This window comes from Euprymna scolopes, chromosome 6 (genome assembly GCF_053919585.1).
Source record: "Euprymna scolopes isolate OS-2025 chromosome 6, ASM5391958v1, whole genome shotgun sequence".
NCBI lineage: Eukaryota > Metazoa > Mollusca > Cephalopoda > Sepiida > Sepiolidae > Euprymna > Euprymna scolopes.
This window is the reverse complement of record NC_136487.1, coordinates 65,407,230-65,426,824: the sequence shown is the minus strand read 5'-3', so window position 1 is coordinate 65,426,824 and position 19,595 is coordinate 65,407,230. Positions and strand designations below refer to the sequence as shown.

The 19,595-nt window shown below is 32.0% G+C and overlaps 1 protein-coding gene across 4 annotated transcripts in view; it reads left to right on the top strand.

The window, feature by feature from the left end:
* Nucleotides 1-8,729, top strand: part of LOC145277672 (nucleoporin SEH1-A-like) — a 149,754-nt gene extending 141,025 nt beyond the window's left edge. For 2 of the 4 annotated variants that reach the window (XR_013868192.1, XR_013868193.1), the window contains exon 12: nt 8,005-8,201. Coding sequence is in view for 1 of the 4 variants with exons in the window: in XM_080129336.1 (XP_079985462.1) it covers nt 8,005-8,092 (88 nt within the window). In the remaining 3 variants the exon portion in view is untranslated. Of the gene's footprint in view, nt 1-8,004 lie in introns of all 4 variants that reach the window. The other 2 variants (XM_080129336.1, XM_080129337.1) reach the window with 1 other exon arrangement.
* The last annotated feature ends 10,866 nt before the right edge of the window (nt 8,730-19,595 follow it).

Below are 19,595 nucleotides of genomic sequence, written 5' to 3'. Positions count from 1 at the left end.
TCATAATTTGTGTATTCATTCTTTTTTGCGGACTGTTATTCTCATCTTCTATAAAGATCCGATAATAACACAAACTTTGATTTAAAAGACAATAAAGTCCAACCTTGATCACCCTTCGTGGATCAGTGGATAGAGGTGTTGAATCGCTACGGTTCCAGGTGATTATTGTCTAAAGATAACGATTTCAATCCTACCTAAGCAGGCCAGAGGTTTAGTTGGCCAAAAACGTGGTGAGACAACAACTAAGGAAGACAGTAATTACTGGGGATACAGTTACAAGACTTGACATTCCTATCCCATCGTGGTCAATCACCTGAAGAAGGCCAGAGGATGAGTTGGCCAAAATGTGGTGAAGCAACTATGAAAATGAGGATATCAGTCTGCAAAAAAGAATGAATACACACATTATGAAGTCTCGTCTCAAAGGACTCCGATAAAAATAATATATAGTACCCGTCTACTTAGATCGATGATAGATTTGCAGTGTTGAATCTTTGCTTGATCAAATTGAGACTTGGGGTCCCATTGACAAAGCTACAAAGAGATCCAACCTGGTTGGAGAAGCATAGCAGCCAAACTGCCTCAGTAGCTCTCCAAAGGACCAACTCATTTCTCTCTAATGTTCAGCTCCCACTTCTTTCTCCTCCTCCTGTTTGGGGGAGGTTGTGACCACCTCTCTATTCTCTTGGAATCTTTTCACCCGTAACTGGTTCTGGCCCTTTGTTAGTGGCCACTGCTCGTTTGCCCTCAGGGTTAGCTGCTCCAGACATCTACTGAAGATGAAATCTAAAACTGCCTGCTTGGATATTGCTTTTCTCACAAAGGCAATCCAAGTGGGATTTTTTTCCCATTCATTTAGATACTTATTTTCCAAACAAAGAGATTATTTCTTGGGTGGTCTGACTCTGGTCAGAGATATTGTCAAATCTCTGTACCTGCCCTTTTCCTTAGACCAAGCATCTATCATTGCAACGTCCACCATTCAATTGCATTAAAACATCTGATGCACGTCTCTCATTCTTTACCAAAAATCAAACAAAACTTCCATGAACAAAGTTTCTTTCATAGAACATCCTATCTATGGAACAAGATACCATGAATTTGCTTTCCAAACGACTACAGTATGGTTGTCTTCAAGTGTAATGTAAACAAATACTTGTTAAACCGCCATCTTGGATAACCAATTCCTCTTAAGCGATCTTCTGCCCATCCAAGCCATTGCTTCTGGTCTTCTTGTGATGGCAACCATTGTCCAACTAATGATCTTTTTAACTCTTATCCTCAAGTGACCCCTAGGCTTTGATAAGTAGTGCCGAATTAGTAAACCCGTATCCCAATTTTAATCAAAATTCATTAAACAATTTTTATTCTAGAAAAGTCTTTAAAATGTAGATGTTTAAGTTAAAGGGTTTTTTTTTACAAATTCAAAGAATTTTTCTGGATACTAACTATAAATAAGTTAATGCAAATTAGAAATATTTGAATTTTTATTGGTTTCCCCGATAAAGGATGGATTGGGCTAGTAATTCCCTCCCATTCATTTGTTCACATTTTTCTCAATAATCACTCCTTAAATTTTTGCACAAACATTAGTCATGATGAAAGTAAATTTTTACCAGAAGAGATTTTCTGGGATAACTCTGGTTGCCACCCTAGGGGGCATTATAGGAGTAAAATTGCCCCCAAATTGTTCATTTGTTCACACTTTTCTTAATAACCACTTTTTGGATTTTTTTTTTTTACACAAATATTAGTCATGGTGAAAGTAAATTTTTCACTTGTGGCGGGGAACCTCACATCTTGGCTTGTCCTGATAAAGATTAAATATGTTACTAAACCTCATATCTAGAATCCATATTCCAATTTTGATTAAAATCCATTAAGTAATTTTGATTTTAAAAAAAGGTCTTAAATTTACTGGTTAAACTTAAGGTACCTTATGAAGATGTAGAAATTCAAGTAATCTTGCTTGCTTAGAGTCTAATAACTGAGGATTAAATTACTTGTAAATAGGAAATATTTTAAATTATACACAGGAGATTGTATACATATCATGCCCATGAAAATACTCATATTAAACTGAAATTTTGGAAATATTTATTAATTGATGTCTAATACATATGGTTACAATTAGTTGTTCGAATTTTCATGAAAAGTTTTCATCTTCTTTTTGCATGAAACTAAATATAACCCACATTACCTATGCTTACACTAGAGTCGTATTCAAATGTTTATAATAATTAGTTAGTTTTGTGGGTTTACCTCATACAGAACTGGTGTACCAGATCAGGCTATCTTAAGATATTAGCTTCCTTACCTAAAATGCACTAAATATTGATGTTTTTCCCCCTTACCCTTTGCAGAACTCGATCATGCTCTGCAAAACCAATAACAAAAACAACAATTTTCCTCTACAAATCAAGCAAACCAAACACCATGAATAAATATTTGAAGATATATAAAGAACTTGAGGCATGAAAACTTTTTTCAAAATGACCCGATTTGATATAAGATAACCTAAAAAGGGTTGGTATACCGTATAACAACCAAACCAAACCTCATACATGTACACATAACTAATTCCAGTAATTAGGAGTCACTAGACTCGTGAAAATAATTTTTTCTAAAACTACCTGGCAAATATACCCGGTGAACCAAGTGCAAGAGATATTCAAACAATTGTACCTAGGGTTTGTCAGACTCTTAAAAAGATCTCTCTGTTAGAATATATGAGATAGTGGGTAGATGTTTGGCATCTAGTAGGATGCCCCATCCCCAGCTTGAACAAACTGACAAGAAAATTGTAAAAAAAAAAGTAAATTTTTCTGGACCCTCAATATCATTACTTACTGCCACTGGTTCTTACCAAACTTGTTTTACCATGTTTAATTCAGAAATTGATTCCAGATTTTATTTTTGATTTTTACATTTTTTTAATACCTTTATTTTAATTTTTTGTTTGCTTTTTTTTTTTTTTTACCTATTTTTAATATATTTTTTCTTCACTGCTTTTCCAACATGAAAAATTATTTTTATTTTGTTCAAGTTTGATGGTGAGGAATAACAAAACACCATTGCTAAACAACTCACGCTCCCTTTCACTGATTTTTGAGGAGTTAATAAGAGAAAAAAAATAAAAAGATACTTTTTTAAAGATAGAAAAACTGTTGAAAATTTGAACCAAAAGAGTATTAAAATCAAAGGTAGGGAGCTCTGAGTCAGCAAATTTTGTACTTGTCCAAGTTTTGTTTAAAAAAAAAAAAAAAAAAAAATCGATTGTTTTTCTAATACTTTATTCAATAAATTCCTATTCTCTCTTTTTTTTTTCTTGTTTCTTTTATTTTTTATCTGTAGTCAAGAGCCCTGTTTTTTAGCTAACTCCTTTACAGTGCTGTAAAGAACTGTGTTTGTGGCATTTCTGAATTGTATTTTTGATTGGTTATTCGTATTATTTGGATTCATCGGACTACTGTTCTCATCTTGAGTGCCATTTTCACAAGGTTTTGGTTGATTTAACCTCCGACCTTCTTCAAGTGTATCTTGTTGAACTCGGGGAATGTTTCTGTCAAACTCAGGAATTTAGATGGAATTTCGAGTGGAACTCTTTATTTACTTCACGGGGTAGCGTGCTCTTGTTCGGTCAGCCATGACTGGATAGAGGTTCTAAGTAATTCACAAATGTATTTTTCGGTCACCCACACTGAGGATTGAACCTTCAACCTTCAGAAGAATATCATTTTTTACAATTGATTTTTCAAAGTACTCTAATCACTGCGCCACGGGTCCTTGTGGTTGGTTACATTGACCGAAATGTTGTGAAAATCACACTAAAGATGAGAACAGTAGTTCGATGAATCCAAATAATACAAACTGTCTTTGTGTTGGGAAGGGGAGACGGTCAGACTTCAATTGTGTTGAAATTATTGAAATTAATATAATATCTTTGCAAAGATATTCATATATTTATCTTATGTACCAATGTTAATTTTGAAAAATGTATTTGTTCAAATTTAAACTAAAATTTTTATTTTTTTAAATTTTCTTTTGTATATTCTCACACTTTTAAATTCTTAATTTCCTTCCTCCATCCAGATTTTGGCTAGAACAAAAAAAAAAAAAAGTCCTCTTAAATAATGATTTGTGTTTATGAAAATCTAGACTAGCTGTTATAATCTTTTTATTTATTTTATTTTGTTTTTATTTATTTTTTTTTTTTTGACATATCAACTTAGTATGTGGAAACCATAGGTCTGCACAGAGATGATGGTCTAATGATTGTAAAATGAACCTAACGGTATTAAATGTGAAAGAAAAAAAAAATAGGAAAATAATTTTTAAATAAATGAAAAGGTTAGGACTGAATGTATAAATTTCACCCAAAATTATAATAGGTAAATTTTCTAGATGTAATTTTTAACTTTGGTATTTTAATAAAATCTACTCTCAAAATCTTTTTTTTTTTTTTTTTTTTTTTTTCTTTTTAAAAAAAATTTTTTTTAACATATTTTGGCCCATTAAGAACAAATATGTTAGGGGCTAAAAAACAAAGAACAAAAACAAAGACAAAGCCACCAAATTGGAGATGTAGTGATTCTATATAATCAATAGGGCGATGACAACAGCATATTCATTTTCTTGTTTTGATTCTCAAATATATATCCATTGATATCTTATATGTTTTTATGTAGAGTGATGTGGTTCTCGGTTGATTAATTGTCAGATATATACTCAAGAGTCAAAACAATGAAAAGAATATGCTGTTGTCATAGCCCTAATAATCAACTTTTTGTGCATTATCTCTTCTATCCCCCCCCCACACACACTCAGATTCTTGATACTTTAAAAAGGGGGAAAAGTGCAATGCTCCTTTCTTTGCACAAAAAAAAAATGGAAACTTTTTATGCTTTTTGCATATTATCAATTTGGTATATATATATATATATATATATATATATATATATATATATATATATATATAGGCATATACAGAGATGATTGTTTACTAATTGTAAATAAAAAATATATTTTAATAGAACTAAATGTGAAAAAAAAAAAAACTAGGAAGATAATTTTTAAAGGAATTAAAAGTTTAGGACTAAATATAGAAATTTCACCCAAAATTAAACAAATTTTTTAGATGTATCTTTTAATTTGAGAAAGGAATCTATAAACCATATATAAAAGATAATGCAACCCCCAATGTATGTTAAAGATAGAATATTCTTTATTTCACAAAATGAAAGCAAGAAGATAGGTCATACTGGCTTGAAAATGTCAGGCTTTTTAAAGCTGTGACTGAAACATGTTTTTAAATGTGTAGCTAAATTTTCTTGCTTTATTTTTTTTATCTTTTCCTGTTTTGTTTTTTTTAAGTTCCTATTCCAAATCATGTTCTTTTATAAAATCACGCCACAATTAATAAAGCATTTTTTAATATGTTAGTTTAAATGAAGCAAAATTGGTCTTAGATGTATAAAAATAGTGTTAAAAAAATTTTTTTCATGTAAAATTATAAATAATCTTAGGCATTTTCCAGTATAGCCAACAAAGTGAAAAAGTTGTCAAAAAATAAATATATAACAAATAAATGTTACCAAAGGCAAGATAAGTTAATATTCTACCTATTTAGATAATTTTTTTGTTTTATCTTATTTTAAAGTGTTTATTTACTTTAACACTTGATAATACTTGTGTTTCAGTTTTGAACAAGAAAAAAATTGCTGAGCAATTTCAATTATTCAAAAATCGAAAATTAAACAAAATACTGATAGATCATTACATTTTTGCGTGATTTGTGACATTTAGGTTTGTTTCTATCAATATTTTGTTTAATAACTTAACATTCGACACTACTTGTGTTTCAAAATAAATAAGCCAGTCTAGCGTTTGGGGTAGTTAACTAAATTCTTTTTTGCTATGGGAGCTAAATCCACTGTTTTTCTTTTGGGAGGGGGAGGGTCTACATTTTTAGGGGATTGCATATGGTTTTGTGACCTTACCACTCAGACTTGAGGGTAGTGATAAAAAAATTTTAACTGCCCTAAAAAAGTTAGACGGGACCGAAATGATGTTTGTGTTTTTGATCACTTGGGCAACTTTTGCCGAATGTCGCTCACTCAGCTGGCTGCCAATTTGAGTCCAAGATAAAGTGCTGAATCTATGTTTCATCCACTGCATCATATATTGATGCAAAAACTACTTTTGTTATGTTGAAGCAATCGCAAACAATATTCTGAATCATCGATGTGTTGTTTTTGATTGACTGTGAGAAATTGCAGCACCCACTTTAAACGGTTTTCTCATCGACAAATGTTCATGTGAAATAGTAAATACTGATACCTTTAACTCCTCAGCTATTTCACACAACTTCAATTTGTGATCAACCCACACAAGTTTTTTTTTCCCCCTGCTTTGTGGAACCACTGCCAAATTTGAGCCACCATTGCTCGACTTGAACAGTATTTTTTTTCCATCAGAAACCAATTTTTTCCTTTGTTTGAATATTTGCAACAGTAGTTTCACTTAAACAACTGTAATTTGTAAACTAATTTTTGACATTTGAAGATTAGTATTTAAAAAAAAAATTACATGATTTTTTTGTTTTGTTTTTTAATTATTATTAGTGCCATCTCTAGGACTTATTCGATAATGTTTATAAATTTATTGTTTTTTATACTAACTGGCTCTACCAGCTAGCTATCGCTTTGCAAATTTATTACTTGAAATACTTAAAACATTGATTATAAAATTAGAAACATTTTATTCATAACTTAGTTCATATAAGTAAACATTAAAAGTTTAGTTATTGCGATGCAAATTTATTTTTCCTTTGACAGTAAAGGAAAGGAAGAAGACATCAATTTGCCTTTTCACTTGGAATTTAAAAATAGATCGAAATTTGATGAAAATTAAGTTGGTCTTTCTAAAGAAAATCGCATCAGAACACAAATGCTAAATATTTGTCCAGGAAATAAAGCATTCTTGTGAAATAGATTTATTTGTTATATTAATTTTTTTTTTTTTTTTTTTTTTTACTCCAAACAAGGCACATTGCCACTTTGATGTAGGGGGCTGCTATCAGGGACATAAGCTACAGGGGTGCTATGTGGGGAGTTGGGCAGCAAGATGTCGATTCATGTTACACTTGAACTTCTCCATGTCAGTACAGTTGGGGAAGCAGGAACCCAGAAGGGAATTCCAAAATCTAACAGTTCTGGGGAATAAACTACCAGAGTAGCAGTCTCCTCTACATCTAGGGATCTCAACTGTGAAGGGGTGGGATTTGCTGTTTGTTGGGTTTGTCAATTTAAAAAAATAAAATAATAAATAATAGATAATTACTGAAATATCTTCTTTTTTTTTTAACCAATAAACAAATTAGTTAACCTTGCAACCGATATTGCTTATACATAAGCAGTATATAAAAAAGATGATATGTCTATTGGGTAAAGTTCAGTTAACTTGAACTATGGTACTTTGATTTTATCATTCATGCAAGAATCCTCCCTGCAGCAAGCTTTCCTTTCGAGACATCTTCACTAGTTCGATCACGTTCTTCATTGTCATTCAGATAATTTCATCCATAATGCCATTGAACTAGCCTATCATCACAGTTAGAAAAAAACTGATCTTGAGATGAGCTAAAAACCTGGCTCAACAGACAAAATAGGATCCTCAGCTAATCCTGAGGCTTCGCCTCTGTGAGGTTTGTCGCTGAAACCATGATTGACTAACACTTCTATCTGCTACTGCAATAGACCGTTACATCTGGTCTGTATTTGTTCAGGATGCGGTAAATTCTCTGAGTGGAGCCAACCCAGCTATGCAAGAAATGGGCCCAGCTTTTGCATTTGTTCAGTTAGTATATACATATATATATAAGTAAATTTTGAATTCTGTGTTGTTTTTGTCTAAGCTTTATTTTATTTTTATTTTTTTTTTCTAAAATTTACATATGACATTAATTTTAACAAATAAAATTTTTTGTTATTTTTTATTTTCCAGTGACGTTCGGGTACCATTAAATATCAGAAGAAATGCTGGCTGGCCATCCTTGAACACAAAAAAGGATCAAGCGAAATTATACTATTAATTCCTTAAAAATTATGCTGAGACATTCACATCCTTCCATGTTTGCCATTTTTTTTTTTTTTTCACATTATAGATATCATTGGAATAATGGTCTGATTTTTTTTTTTTTTTTTTTTAACAAATTCTTTGTACATTATTATTTGTTTTGTTTACATTTTTTTTTGATTTTAAGCTTTAAGTACTTTCTTTGGACTTTTTCAGGATAGTATTATATCTGATCATGAAAAGCTGGATATATTTGTCATTGTTGCTAAGAAAGAAAAGAAAAATCAGCATTTATATATAGCTACCTCTCATCATATCGATGAACTTGTTTTCATTCAAGTGTTTGCTGCATTGACAAATATATTCATTTATATTTTACTGGAATTGTACAAGACTTTTCTGAATATGTCAAAAGGTGGCATCAATAATTGTTTCTGTTGCTAAAAATGTTTTTCACAATTATTTTTTATGTTCAATATTTTGAACAAAATGTACATTTGGCACCCAAATCATTCTGGTTTAGCATTACGCTAGTATCTAATGTCACTAAAACACTGTGCCTTTCCAAATGTAAAACAAAGCGCATATTTTCAAATCTATTCAGTCTCAGAATAGCATCTTTTCTATTAAAAATTCTAAAACAATTGTTATAATTTTTTATTTTATTTATTTATTTTTTTTGCACAAAATTTTTCAAAAGGAGAAATGTCTGAAAATAATCCCCCCCCCCCATTAAAAAATTTTGGGGGAGAGGGGGGTACTTTTCTAAAATTCCACTTGTCTCCCCAGTCAAAAAAAAAAAACAAAGAAAGAAAAAGAAAAAAAAATGTATGATGTATGTACCTTTGATGCAAAGAAAATATTGTACACTAAAAATCAAGTAGCTTTGTTTTTAAATAAGAAAATAAAATTTTATGACTAAACTGCAAACGACAATCTCGCAACTCTATCGTGAAAACAGCTTGACAAAACAAAGGAGGTAACTCCAAATCAAGACTTCAGAAAGCCATTCTTAACGTGGGGAGGGAGACATTAGAAGAACTTACATTCGCTTAAAAATGATTTTCTTTATAAAAATAAAACTACTTGATCAATTTAGGTGGATTTTGGTGTATGATAATTTCTTTCCAACATGGATACATGTATCATTATGGCCTCAAGGTTTTATAAAAAGGGGATTAGGGGGAGGAAAGGATGCCATAGAGGCCACAACCAAGAATACATGAAATACGTTGGAAGTGTGTAGATTCTGACTCCATATAATTAAAGACAGGCAAATATTGAAGGTTGAGAACCGACTTTATTTACTACCAACAATTTGTATTAGGAGAGGCAAAGTGTTCGTAGGATGGAATGTGATTTAACAAAGGAGATGAATGTTCGTAAAATGTTTGTAGGTATGTATGAATTGACAAGGAATGAATGTTCGTAAAATGTAACTTATCTTTTGGACGATGGAGAGGGTTAGGGTAGGCCGGTCATCCTGCTGTCGGTGATGCATGTCCTGGCTTGTAACTGGAAGGCGAGTGACTTCTTTCATCAGCGCTAGCAGCCCAGCGTCTTCGTTTTCTTTCTCCTCCTCTCTCCTGGTTCCCTAAAAACCCTCGTTTTATAATGGCAAACTGGCTCCCAGTGACTGTGATATTTGAGGTGTTTATTTTAGGCGCGGAGCTCTGCCATTGGTCGATAATTATTTTGTGGTTATCTTATTTTTTTCTTCCCAAGCGGAAGCGATGCGTGTAACCATGTGCAAAAGACAATTTTTCATTTTGTCTCTCGTGGTGGATGCGTTAACATCTGGTTCGCTGCTAATTCTCATCATGTTCCCACATCATACAGATTTTTCTTTATTTTTACATGAGGCAGGGGTAATTCTGGACAAGCACCATATTTTTTTGTTTTTTCAAAGACTAGTCTGGGTGCCCGGGTGTTTAGAGGTGTGTGTTGAACAAAAAAAAAAATTGTAGTAGGCAGGGAGGCTTGAACCCGTAATGCGAAGGAGGAAAAGAGCGTGAAAAAAAACCTGACATCTTTGCTGTTGTGCCCATTGCCAAACCGGAAGTGACGAATGTTTAAATTAAGGCTAGTCAATCGAAAAGGGGGGATGATTTTCGAAAATATTGGTGAAAAAAGCGCCCACTCCCTGTAGAAAAGTGCCCAGTTGAGAGTGAAGGAATTAATGTTTTTAGCCAATTTTTCAATATTTGTCATCCGAAGAGCCGAGCTTCAAAAGAATACCGATTTTGTGAAACTCTATTGCCTCTGTCAAAAGTTTTAGGCAGACATACATACATTTAAACAGACAGGTGAGATTTATGTTATAAATAGTTCTTTGTGGCTAATGCCATTATATTTTTGCTTACCAATGCATGTATAAACCCGTGTTGTCGTCGAACCCAGATTTTTTTTTTTGTCTGTAAATACAAAACCACTCGGATGTCGATATTGATTCAGAAAAAGATTTATTTCAAAAGAGAACAATCACAGAAAATATAACGATAGGTTACTTTCATAGGCATAAGAGGGAGCAAGGCAGATAGTTCATCTTGCTGCACCCATCCACACTGTGTGTGTTGTCCCTCCCCACTGGGGACAGTTCTTTAAACATGTCTTTCCTGTTTGAAATTTCGCCAGCCAAAACACAAAAAGTCTCTGACCAGAAGTCACATGGTTTCATCGACTTCTCTCTGAAATTAGATTTACTCATAGTGAATTTCAAAAAAAATAAAGCAAATAAATATCTCTGATTAAATTTGTTCCTTATTCTGAGTAGTATTGGTAGTAGATTTGAGTGTAAAGTGTTTCTCTATTTATGACTAATAAAATTAGAATATTGAACAGGATTAAATATTAAAATGGAGTGGAAATACAATTTTTCACTCTTTTCATTCAAATATGCTAGTTGCATTTTTTTTTTATCTTGCATTTCAATGCTGTTTACTGATTTCATCATATCCAAATACGATTTAAGTACACTTTCTAAATGGTTCTTCACGAATTGCTGAACCATCATCTACAAAAGACATTTTTGGTTGGATAAGAAACGGCATGAATTTAAATCAAGAAATATTTAATAATGCAATATGATTGATACATTTAGTACTTTTACCTGCAGAAATAGTTTTATAGACTGAATCCCCCTCCTCCCTCTGAAAATGGAAGGTTTAGTTTTTGTTTACTTATTCCTAGTAAGTTAATTTTCACATTTTCTTTCTTTCTTTTCATGCATTCCAACAGTTACTTACTATGTAGAGCATACAAATACTTAGTAACAACCAACATTTTAAACAATCAAATATTAGTAAATATTATCAACATAAAACGATTGTAATTTTTCTAACATGAAATATTAAAAGCGCCAGTACTTATTTTTTTGTACAAAAAAATAAAGATAATTTCTTAATATATGATTGCTTTCAATTTTTAATGAAATGAATTTTGGCAGGGTTTCTTATTTTAAAAAATCATGTATAATAAAAAAAAAAATAAATAAATGAAACATTAAAATCACAATTTTTTTTCACATTTTCTAGTAAGTGTGTTACTTGGCAAGTTGCAATAACTTATAACTGATTAAAATCTAAAAAAAAAATTATTATACCATTTTCTTTTTTATTTTTGTTTAATAGTATAACTTGGGCGTTATTTCCCTTTTCTGTTTCTGATCGACTTGTTTTGTTCATATTGCTATCATATACTGTTTTTATTCATATAAAATTTTTTTAAATGAAACCGTGTTGAAACCAATTTCATTGTAAATAATAAGTCATCATAGATTAGGACCTCACTGAAATAAATACAAATTATTTTTTAATTGGAAAAATGTTATTTTGAGGCCAATCAAATACTGATTGCAAAGTGGGTGATCAATTTGCAATTAAACTTACATAGAGAACTGAACCCATTTTTTTTTTTTTTTGGTAAAAATTAATGGAATTCTTTGTGTTTCAGTGATATGAGATATGGTGCTGTACTAGTTCTATTCCTTTCATGTCAATCATTTCTTTACAGATGAGAAATTCTTAATCTATTTTAAGTTATCTTTGAAATTTTGGTTGAATTCTGAGCATAATCTCCTTGAGGTTCTAAACAACAAGGATTTTTGTTTTGTTTTTTTAGCTTTTCAGCATATCCGATACCTGCTGTTATGAAGTTTTTTTGTTTTTTTTACAAACTGATCTGGATAATCTGTTTAAACACTTAAAAAGAAAAAACTAAAGTTTCTCTTTGAATTACCAATTAGCAGGACTACCCAAAACGACTCCAAAGTCCTAATTTCCTTGTATTACAGAAAAAAATATAACTAAATAATGTGTTTAATATTGTAATTTGAAATATTTTAGTTGATTTCGAAACAAAATTAAAGCAGAAATAATTATGCCCCAGGTGAGGTTTGAACTTATAAATTATGTCTGATTATGGCAAGCTAACGAATTGAACCATGGCTACAGGTACAAAATTATGATACTATGAAATACATAAACCAACTTATCCTTTCTTTTTTTTTTTTTGACCCCTCCTTTTTTCTCTCTTTCTTGAAAGTCAGCAGAAAGTGTTCAACTGAAGGCATCAGAATAAAGGTGAGAAAGAAAGTGCCCTCTTTTTCCGCTTGTGAATATCGAAGAAATTATCTGTCATTAAATCATTACCTGGTGATTTACGTAGCAGTATTTTAACATAGGACTGTGCAAAGATTAGCTCCATTGACTCCCTCTATGAAATAGTTCTCAGCTTCATTTTATTCATAAGTATTTATAGTTTTTTCCTTAGACTTAAGAACTGCGTCCTACGACGCATGAGGCAGTCAAAGATATCATCATTTTCAGTCTGAAACCAGATCCACAACGTCCTACCAGCTTCTTCCTGTTATGATCAAATTTCTTTTGATTGTTTGCTTTCATTTCATTTTGGATCCATTGGAGCTATTTGTTAGCAGTTCTCTCTAGGGCTAATCTTAGTGCATGGCGGAGACAATCTAAATATTGTTTGCAGATTATTGATGATATCATCAGTTGGTTAATACAGTTTCTGATTTTTAGTTAGTAGCTTGATCCCTAGAATCTGTCAAATGCACTTGAAATCAAATGCATCTAATTTTCTCTCTTGTTTGATTTTGAGATGCCAAGTTTCATTTTCATATTAGCAGTATGAACAAGACATTGCTATTATAAAATCCTAATTTGGATCTGAGGATGCATTTTTGTTTTACTTTCCAGATTTTGTAAAGTTGATTAAATACTGCTAAGGCCTTACCTGTCCTGCACTGCAGCTTGTTGTCCATACAGCCTTCCTTGTTTATGGAGTTTCTTAAGTAGGTGAAGCTGTCAACTATAGATATTTCTTTTTGGCTGATAAAGACGTTTGTAGGTGGTTCATGTGTCTCATAGAACATGTTTTGAGTTTTATTACCATATGTTATATTATAAACCCTTTTTTAAGAATTCAAAACACAACAACCATTGGTGTAAGCAACAGTCCGTTTTTTATTTCTCCTGTTGTTCTTGCTTATAGTAGATAGATAGAGAGAGTGGGGGAGCGACAGAGAGAATTATCGTGGCGTCCACTCGGTTGACAATCAAATCTCCAACTGCAATCTTTTTCCTTCTGTGACTTTTTCCTGTCAATCTTTTCAAAACATCTGCATAACCAGATTCCTTTCTGTTACATTTTTCATAACAATAACAAGGTTTGTTTATATTTGTAAGAAATATTGAAACAATTCCCGTTTAGCTTGTCAATTTCTGACATTTCATCCGCAGTCGCGTGCCACATTTTAATTCATGAACATACATATATGTATATAAACATATATATATACTAGTATGTCAACCCGGCTTAGACCGGGTCATTCGTGTAACACATAGATATGCTCTCTGCTTCAGCTTTTAGACAAAAAAATAACATATAGAAAAAATGAGTAAAAAATATTTATGGGTGAGGTACAAACTTATATCCTCTGTAAGTATGTTGCACTAAGTGAACCACTGTGGCAATTGGTAAATGGTAGTGCTATTAACTACATAAAAGTATCTGTTTTTCTCTTATTCAGTTAAGTGCTTGTTCCTTTCTCGTCTATTTATATATTGTTGCTTTAAATGATAATTATTATAATCATGTGTCAATTATTTTGTCAGTTATGATATTGTGTAAGGAAAATGTTTCTTTAAGGAATCCATTTTAAGTTAGCCAATGAAAACACTCCAAATATGATTTACAAATGGTGAATATTGAAAAATTATCCAAGTAAATTTGTACCTGTCTATGGGTGTTAGTGGTAGTAGATTTGAGTGTGAATGTAAAAGCACTTCCTCCTTTCTCTATGACTAAGTAAAAACAAAATTTTGATCAGGATTAAATATTAAAATTGATCAGAAATACAATTTTTACTTATTTAACAATGCAGACCAGTATTTGTCCGATATGATTGATGAAACAGAAATAATTATGTAACTTGTACAAAAAAAAGGAGATGATACAGCCAAAAATTAGTTTTAGTTCCAAATATTTACAAAATTAGACAATTAGCCTAATGAATACCATTGCCACTGACTATGAAGTAAGCTATACCACGTTGGTTCTATTGTGTTCAATTACACACTGATACTATTGCGCTAAAGTTCTTCCTTCATCTTGAGTAATCTGATGCTATAGATATAGGCAAAATGTTAACAAATTTTGAGCTCAGTTTTTGATCGGTCATTGCCGACAGCACATCAGTATCTGACAGACCTGTTTTCTCCTTAATTGCTTTCAATGTGACACGCGGACAATGAACTCTTCTCTTTACATCCAAAACCTAATAGTAGGCGTTTCAATGGTTAGCATGTCCTGCAAATGCTAGTCGTTTCATCCTCACAATCATTGACACATTAGGTAAAGATCCATATAGTGACCTTTATTTTTTACAAGGGAGTCACCACTTATCAAGGCCTGAAGGACACTCGAGGATAAGGATTAATGAATGTAAGGCGTTAGTGGTGTAGAGTGGATAGAATTTAGATTATTTAAGGGGATGGTTCAACAAGAACTTGTTTACATTGGACTTGAAAGCTGCCATATTGTAATTGGCCAGGAAGCAAGCCAGTGGAACAGTGTTCCACAGGCAGGCAGTACTAGGAAAGAAGCTTTGTTCATGGAATCTGTTTTAGATTTAAGCATAGATAGAAAGTGAAGGAAATTGTCGAGTGTTTCTAGTGAAATTTTGGCAATGGGGAACCATAGATTGGAGCTTAGATGAGCACTTGCCATGAAAATAATGATCTTTTCCAGTGACGTTATATAAGCTGCTTATAGTATTCTGGTATATGTACCATCTAACTGCTTTCTACATGTCACATTTGGAGTCCACAATTCCGAGCCGTACAAAAGAATTGTCTCTATACAGGATTTGAAGATTTTTGTTTTAGTTTCCTTCCTGACTGGAGATTTCCACACTTTTTAGAACAAATGAAACGTTTTATGATTGTGCAATTATTGCATTCATGTTTTGTGTCAGAGTATCTTGAATTCATCAACGCATTAAATTTTAGAGCCATCTTTTTTTTATTTATAATTAATTTTTTGATAGAAAACGCTCCAGACAAAACATGAGGCCACTTGATGTAAAGAAATAAGAAGAATGAAAAATGATTATCGCAGAGACAGATGTCTATTGGTTTTAGTGTTGAAAAGACTGAGGCTATAGGTAGGAGAAAAATAGTCAGTGGGAAGAGAATTCCACAAGTCTGCAATTCTTGGTAAAGGAAGCTGTATTGCAATGAACTATCAAAATGGCGAATTGATGGAGACCACTAGATCAAAGAGTCAAAAGAGCTGGAACAAAAGAGGCAGAGAATAGTTCAGACAATTCAGAAGAACATGTGCAATTATAGTATTTATAGAAAAGACAGATTAGCAACACCATGCCTAATGAAAACAACTTTGTGTACATGGAAAAGGTATGAACCCATAATTTCTCCTCAGCTATGGATAAAATGGTGACTCATGCTTACAAATTGAGCACCAACCTTAACAACACTGTACCCATATAAAAATGCAAAGGCCTACGACTAGACAGTAAAAAGAAAGCAGGACACCCTTGTAAGACATAGAAAGTGACCATCAGCAAGACAATAAAGTATAAGTTTATCATAAGTTGAACACTAATATGACAACACTGTATCCATATAAAACATTTGATCGGATATCATTATATTCATTTTGGTATCAAATGACCCCAAAATGATATATAATGTAAGAACTAAATTTTCAGATTGTCATAAAAAATTTATAGAAATTGTTTAATATTTACTAAAGAAGAATTGCTTGAATAAAATTTTATTGGCTGATGCTGAGCATCCATGAACTGCAGGCACTTGTACCCCCTTCGACGTAAATACCCCCGACAAGCAGCAAAATCCCACCCTAGATGTAAGAAAGCCTTCTACTCCAGTAGTTTCTTCCCCAGAACTGCTAGACTTTGGAATTCCCTTCCGGGTTCCTGCTTCCCCAACTGTACTGACATGCAGAAGTGCAAGTATAACATGAACCGACATCTTGCTGCCCAACTCCCCACATAGTACCCCTGTAGCTTATGTTCCTGATAGTAGCACCCTACATCAAAGTGGCAATGTGCCTTGTTTGGGGTGAAAATGTAATTTAAAAAAAAAAAAAAAAATGTAACACGGCTGGGGTGATGGAAAGTATTTGTAATTCATTATTGAAATATAATTCTTAGAAGGAACAAATATAAGAAATTGTACTGCATGGGGTTTTTATTTGGAATTCAATATGACTGGCATTTGCCATCAACTTTTCAAGTCACTTGGGAATCACATCAACAGATTTTACAAGCAACATTTTTTTTTTTTACTAATGTCCTTATTAGGATATAAAGTTTTGGTACGGCCAAAGCTTGATGTCCTTTTAAGGGTTAAATGTCTCTGCTGGTTCAAACATGTTTGAAAAAATAAGAGATATATCAGCCCTTGCACAAACTTAAGACTAGACCTGGAAAGAGGCCATCAACAAGACCATAAACAGTGGCAAATGGACACAGTCAATCCCCAGAGTCGTGATCACTGGAGACTTAGCATAAGGACAGCCAAACAGTGTTAAATTTTTTGTGGAAGGGAATGTAGAAAATAAACCTGACTACTGAGTGTATGTGTTAGTCACTACTTATTAAAGTTAAATAAAACACTTGAAAATGAGGATTAATGAAATAGATTGAACGTTAAATGATGAACAATCTAGTATTCAAAACATCCACTGATCACATGTTCAAAGAAACAGCCAACCAGGAAAACAGCATTTATTCCCCTTTTGTAAGAAACATTGTTCATGGTATGTAATAAAATAAGGGGTATATATTGTTTGGATTGTTCAGCCTATTATTCTAATCTTGAGTGTTATTCGCATGGCATTTCAGCCAATGTAATCTGACCTTCTTCAGGTGTGTCATGACAATTGATGAATGTTGGAAAAATGTCTTAGTTCTTTTTCCCAGTGAACCTACGTCTATAGTTTGTTGGAAAAAAGGAACAAAAGCATTCTTCTATAGTTCACTGATAAGAATCATTGTTGAGATACACCTGAAGAAGGTCGGAGGTTACAGCAGCCAAAACTTTGTGAGAATAACAGTCATGATGAGAACGGTACTATTATATAAAAATCACTTTATGTGTGAGTTCTCTCCTCATAGGTTCCAAAACAACTGAGCTTATCTTTTGCAAATTTCGCACAAAGCTAATTCATATGTCTGGCAGTGTTCTTAGATATGTTTTGTACAGAAATTCATCCGATAAGTATTGAAAAACTCTGATCTTAAAATTAGTCTTTTCTCTCTTATAGATTAAAAAAAAATTTTTTACAAGGTAATATTTTATGTTACACCGGTCAAGGAAAATAATAAAATCCTAATAAATCATTTCTTCTTTTAAAAAACAAAACAAAAGAAAACAGATTTATTATTATCTGGAGATATAGCCCAGTGGAAGATCATTCAACTATAGATTGAATGGTCCCCTGTTCAAGCCTGGGTGTACCTCATCATTTTATTTTAATTTTTTATTTTATTTTATTAATGAGTTCAATTTACAATAAAACAAGATATACTATTTAAAATTGATGCAAATCATTTCTTTGGTTGCATATTTTAAAACTAAACCATTAATCAGAAGTGACTTTTCCAGGGCATTCACTGTCAAGCCTAAATATCAGCTGATGTGATATTGTAAACAAACACAGACGGAATTTGATGAATCATCATTATTTTTTTTATTATTTTTGCGAATTAGTCCACCGGGCAAATTATTCCTCGTAATATATAATCAATAGAGGATTGATTCTATAATAATTCATATGCCAGCTAATAATACATACTAGCAGGCTCCATGAAAATTCCACAGAATGAGAAATTATATTTAATCAACAAATGTTTTGATAAAGCTGATATTTTTTCTAGATAGCACAAAGAATTTTGGGCAGAAAACCTAATAACACGCAGTAATTATGAGTTTATAAACATTTCCATGAAAATAGTGTCCATTGTATTCAAACTTAGAACTGACCCAAATAAGATAAATTAATAAGTACTAATAAATACTCAGAAAGTAATATTGTGGTACATAGTTCAATACAAATAAAATCATATTGTAATAGATGCTCTTTTATTTACTCCTTCAGTCCAGCACCTCTTGGCAGACAATGTTTTTTTTTTTTTACCCCGTTTCTTTTGAATGTTCCCTTTATATAAAAGAACCACTGCATGTCGAAGTTACGAGTTTCTTTTTCACACCATTATAACAATTATCATATATTATGATATTTGAAAATGAGGCAATATCAAAGGGAGATTACTCCCATATTCTTATTCAGGGTTGCCAGATTGGCCTTTTTAAAGCCAAATTTTGCGAATTTAGTTTTCTTTTTATTTTATTTTTTTAAAGAAGAACATATGGACTAACCAGGGAATGAACATGTACAATATAATGTAGATTATTAATTCTCATCTAAAGAAAATTAAGAGGAAAGCAAAAGTTTCAAGGCTACCTTTTATTTTGCCCTCTCATATTCAAGGAGAAAGCATTATTTTTTGGAGCGACAAACAAGATGTATTTTACGAATGAAAGTGTAAGTTTATCATAATTTGAACGCTAACAATAAAACACTATCTGATCTGATTTTATATATAGGCACAAATAAACTGTAAATAGTTGTTTAGATTAGAGTTAGGGTTTGTATAAAAGACTCAAACACTTTCACACTGAACCTAGTGCTATCAGATCAAGCTGTATGATGATGGCAGCATTTTGGCTTAAAAATGCACCAAACATTGATGTTATTGCTTTGTTTCTGAGTTTTTTTTTTTCATATCATTTACAAAACTCATTTATCATCTGTAAAAACAATTTTCCTCTACAAAACAACTAAACCAAACACCATGAATAAATATTTGAAGATATAAAGAATTTGAAGCATAAAACTTTTTATGAAAATGACTAGATTCAGCATTAAATAACACAAAATGGGTTGACATG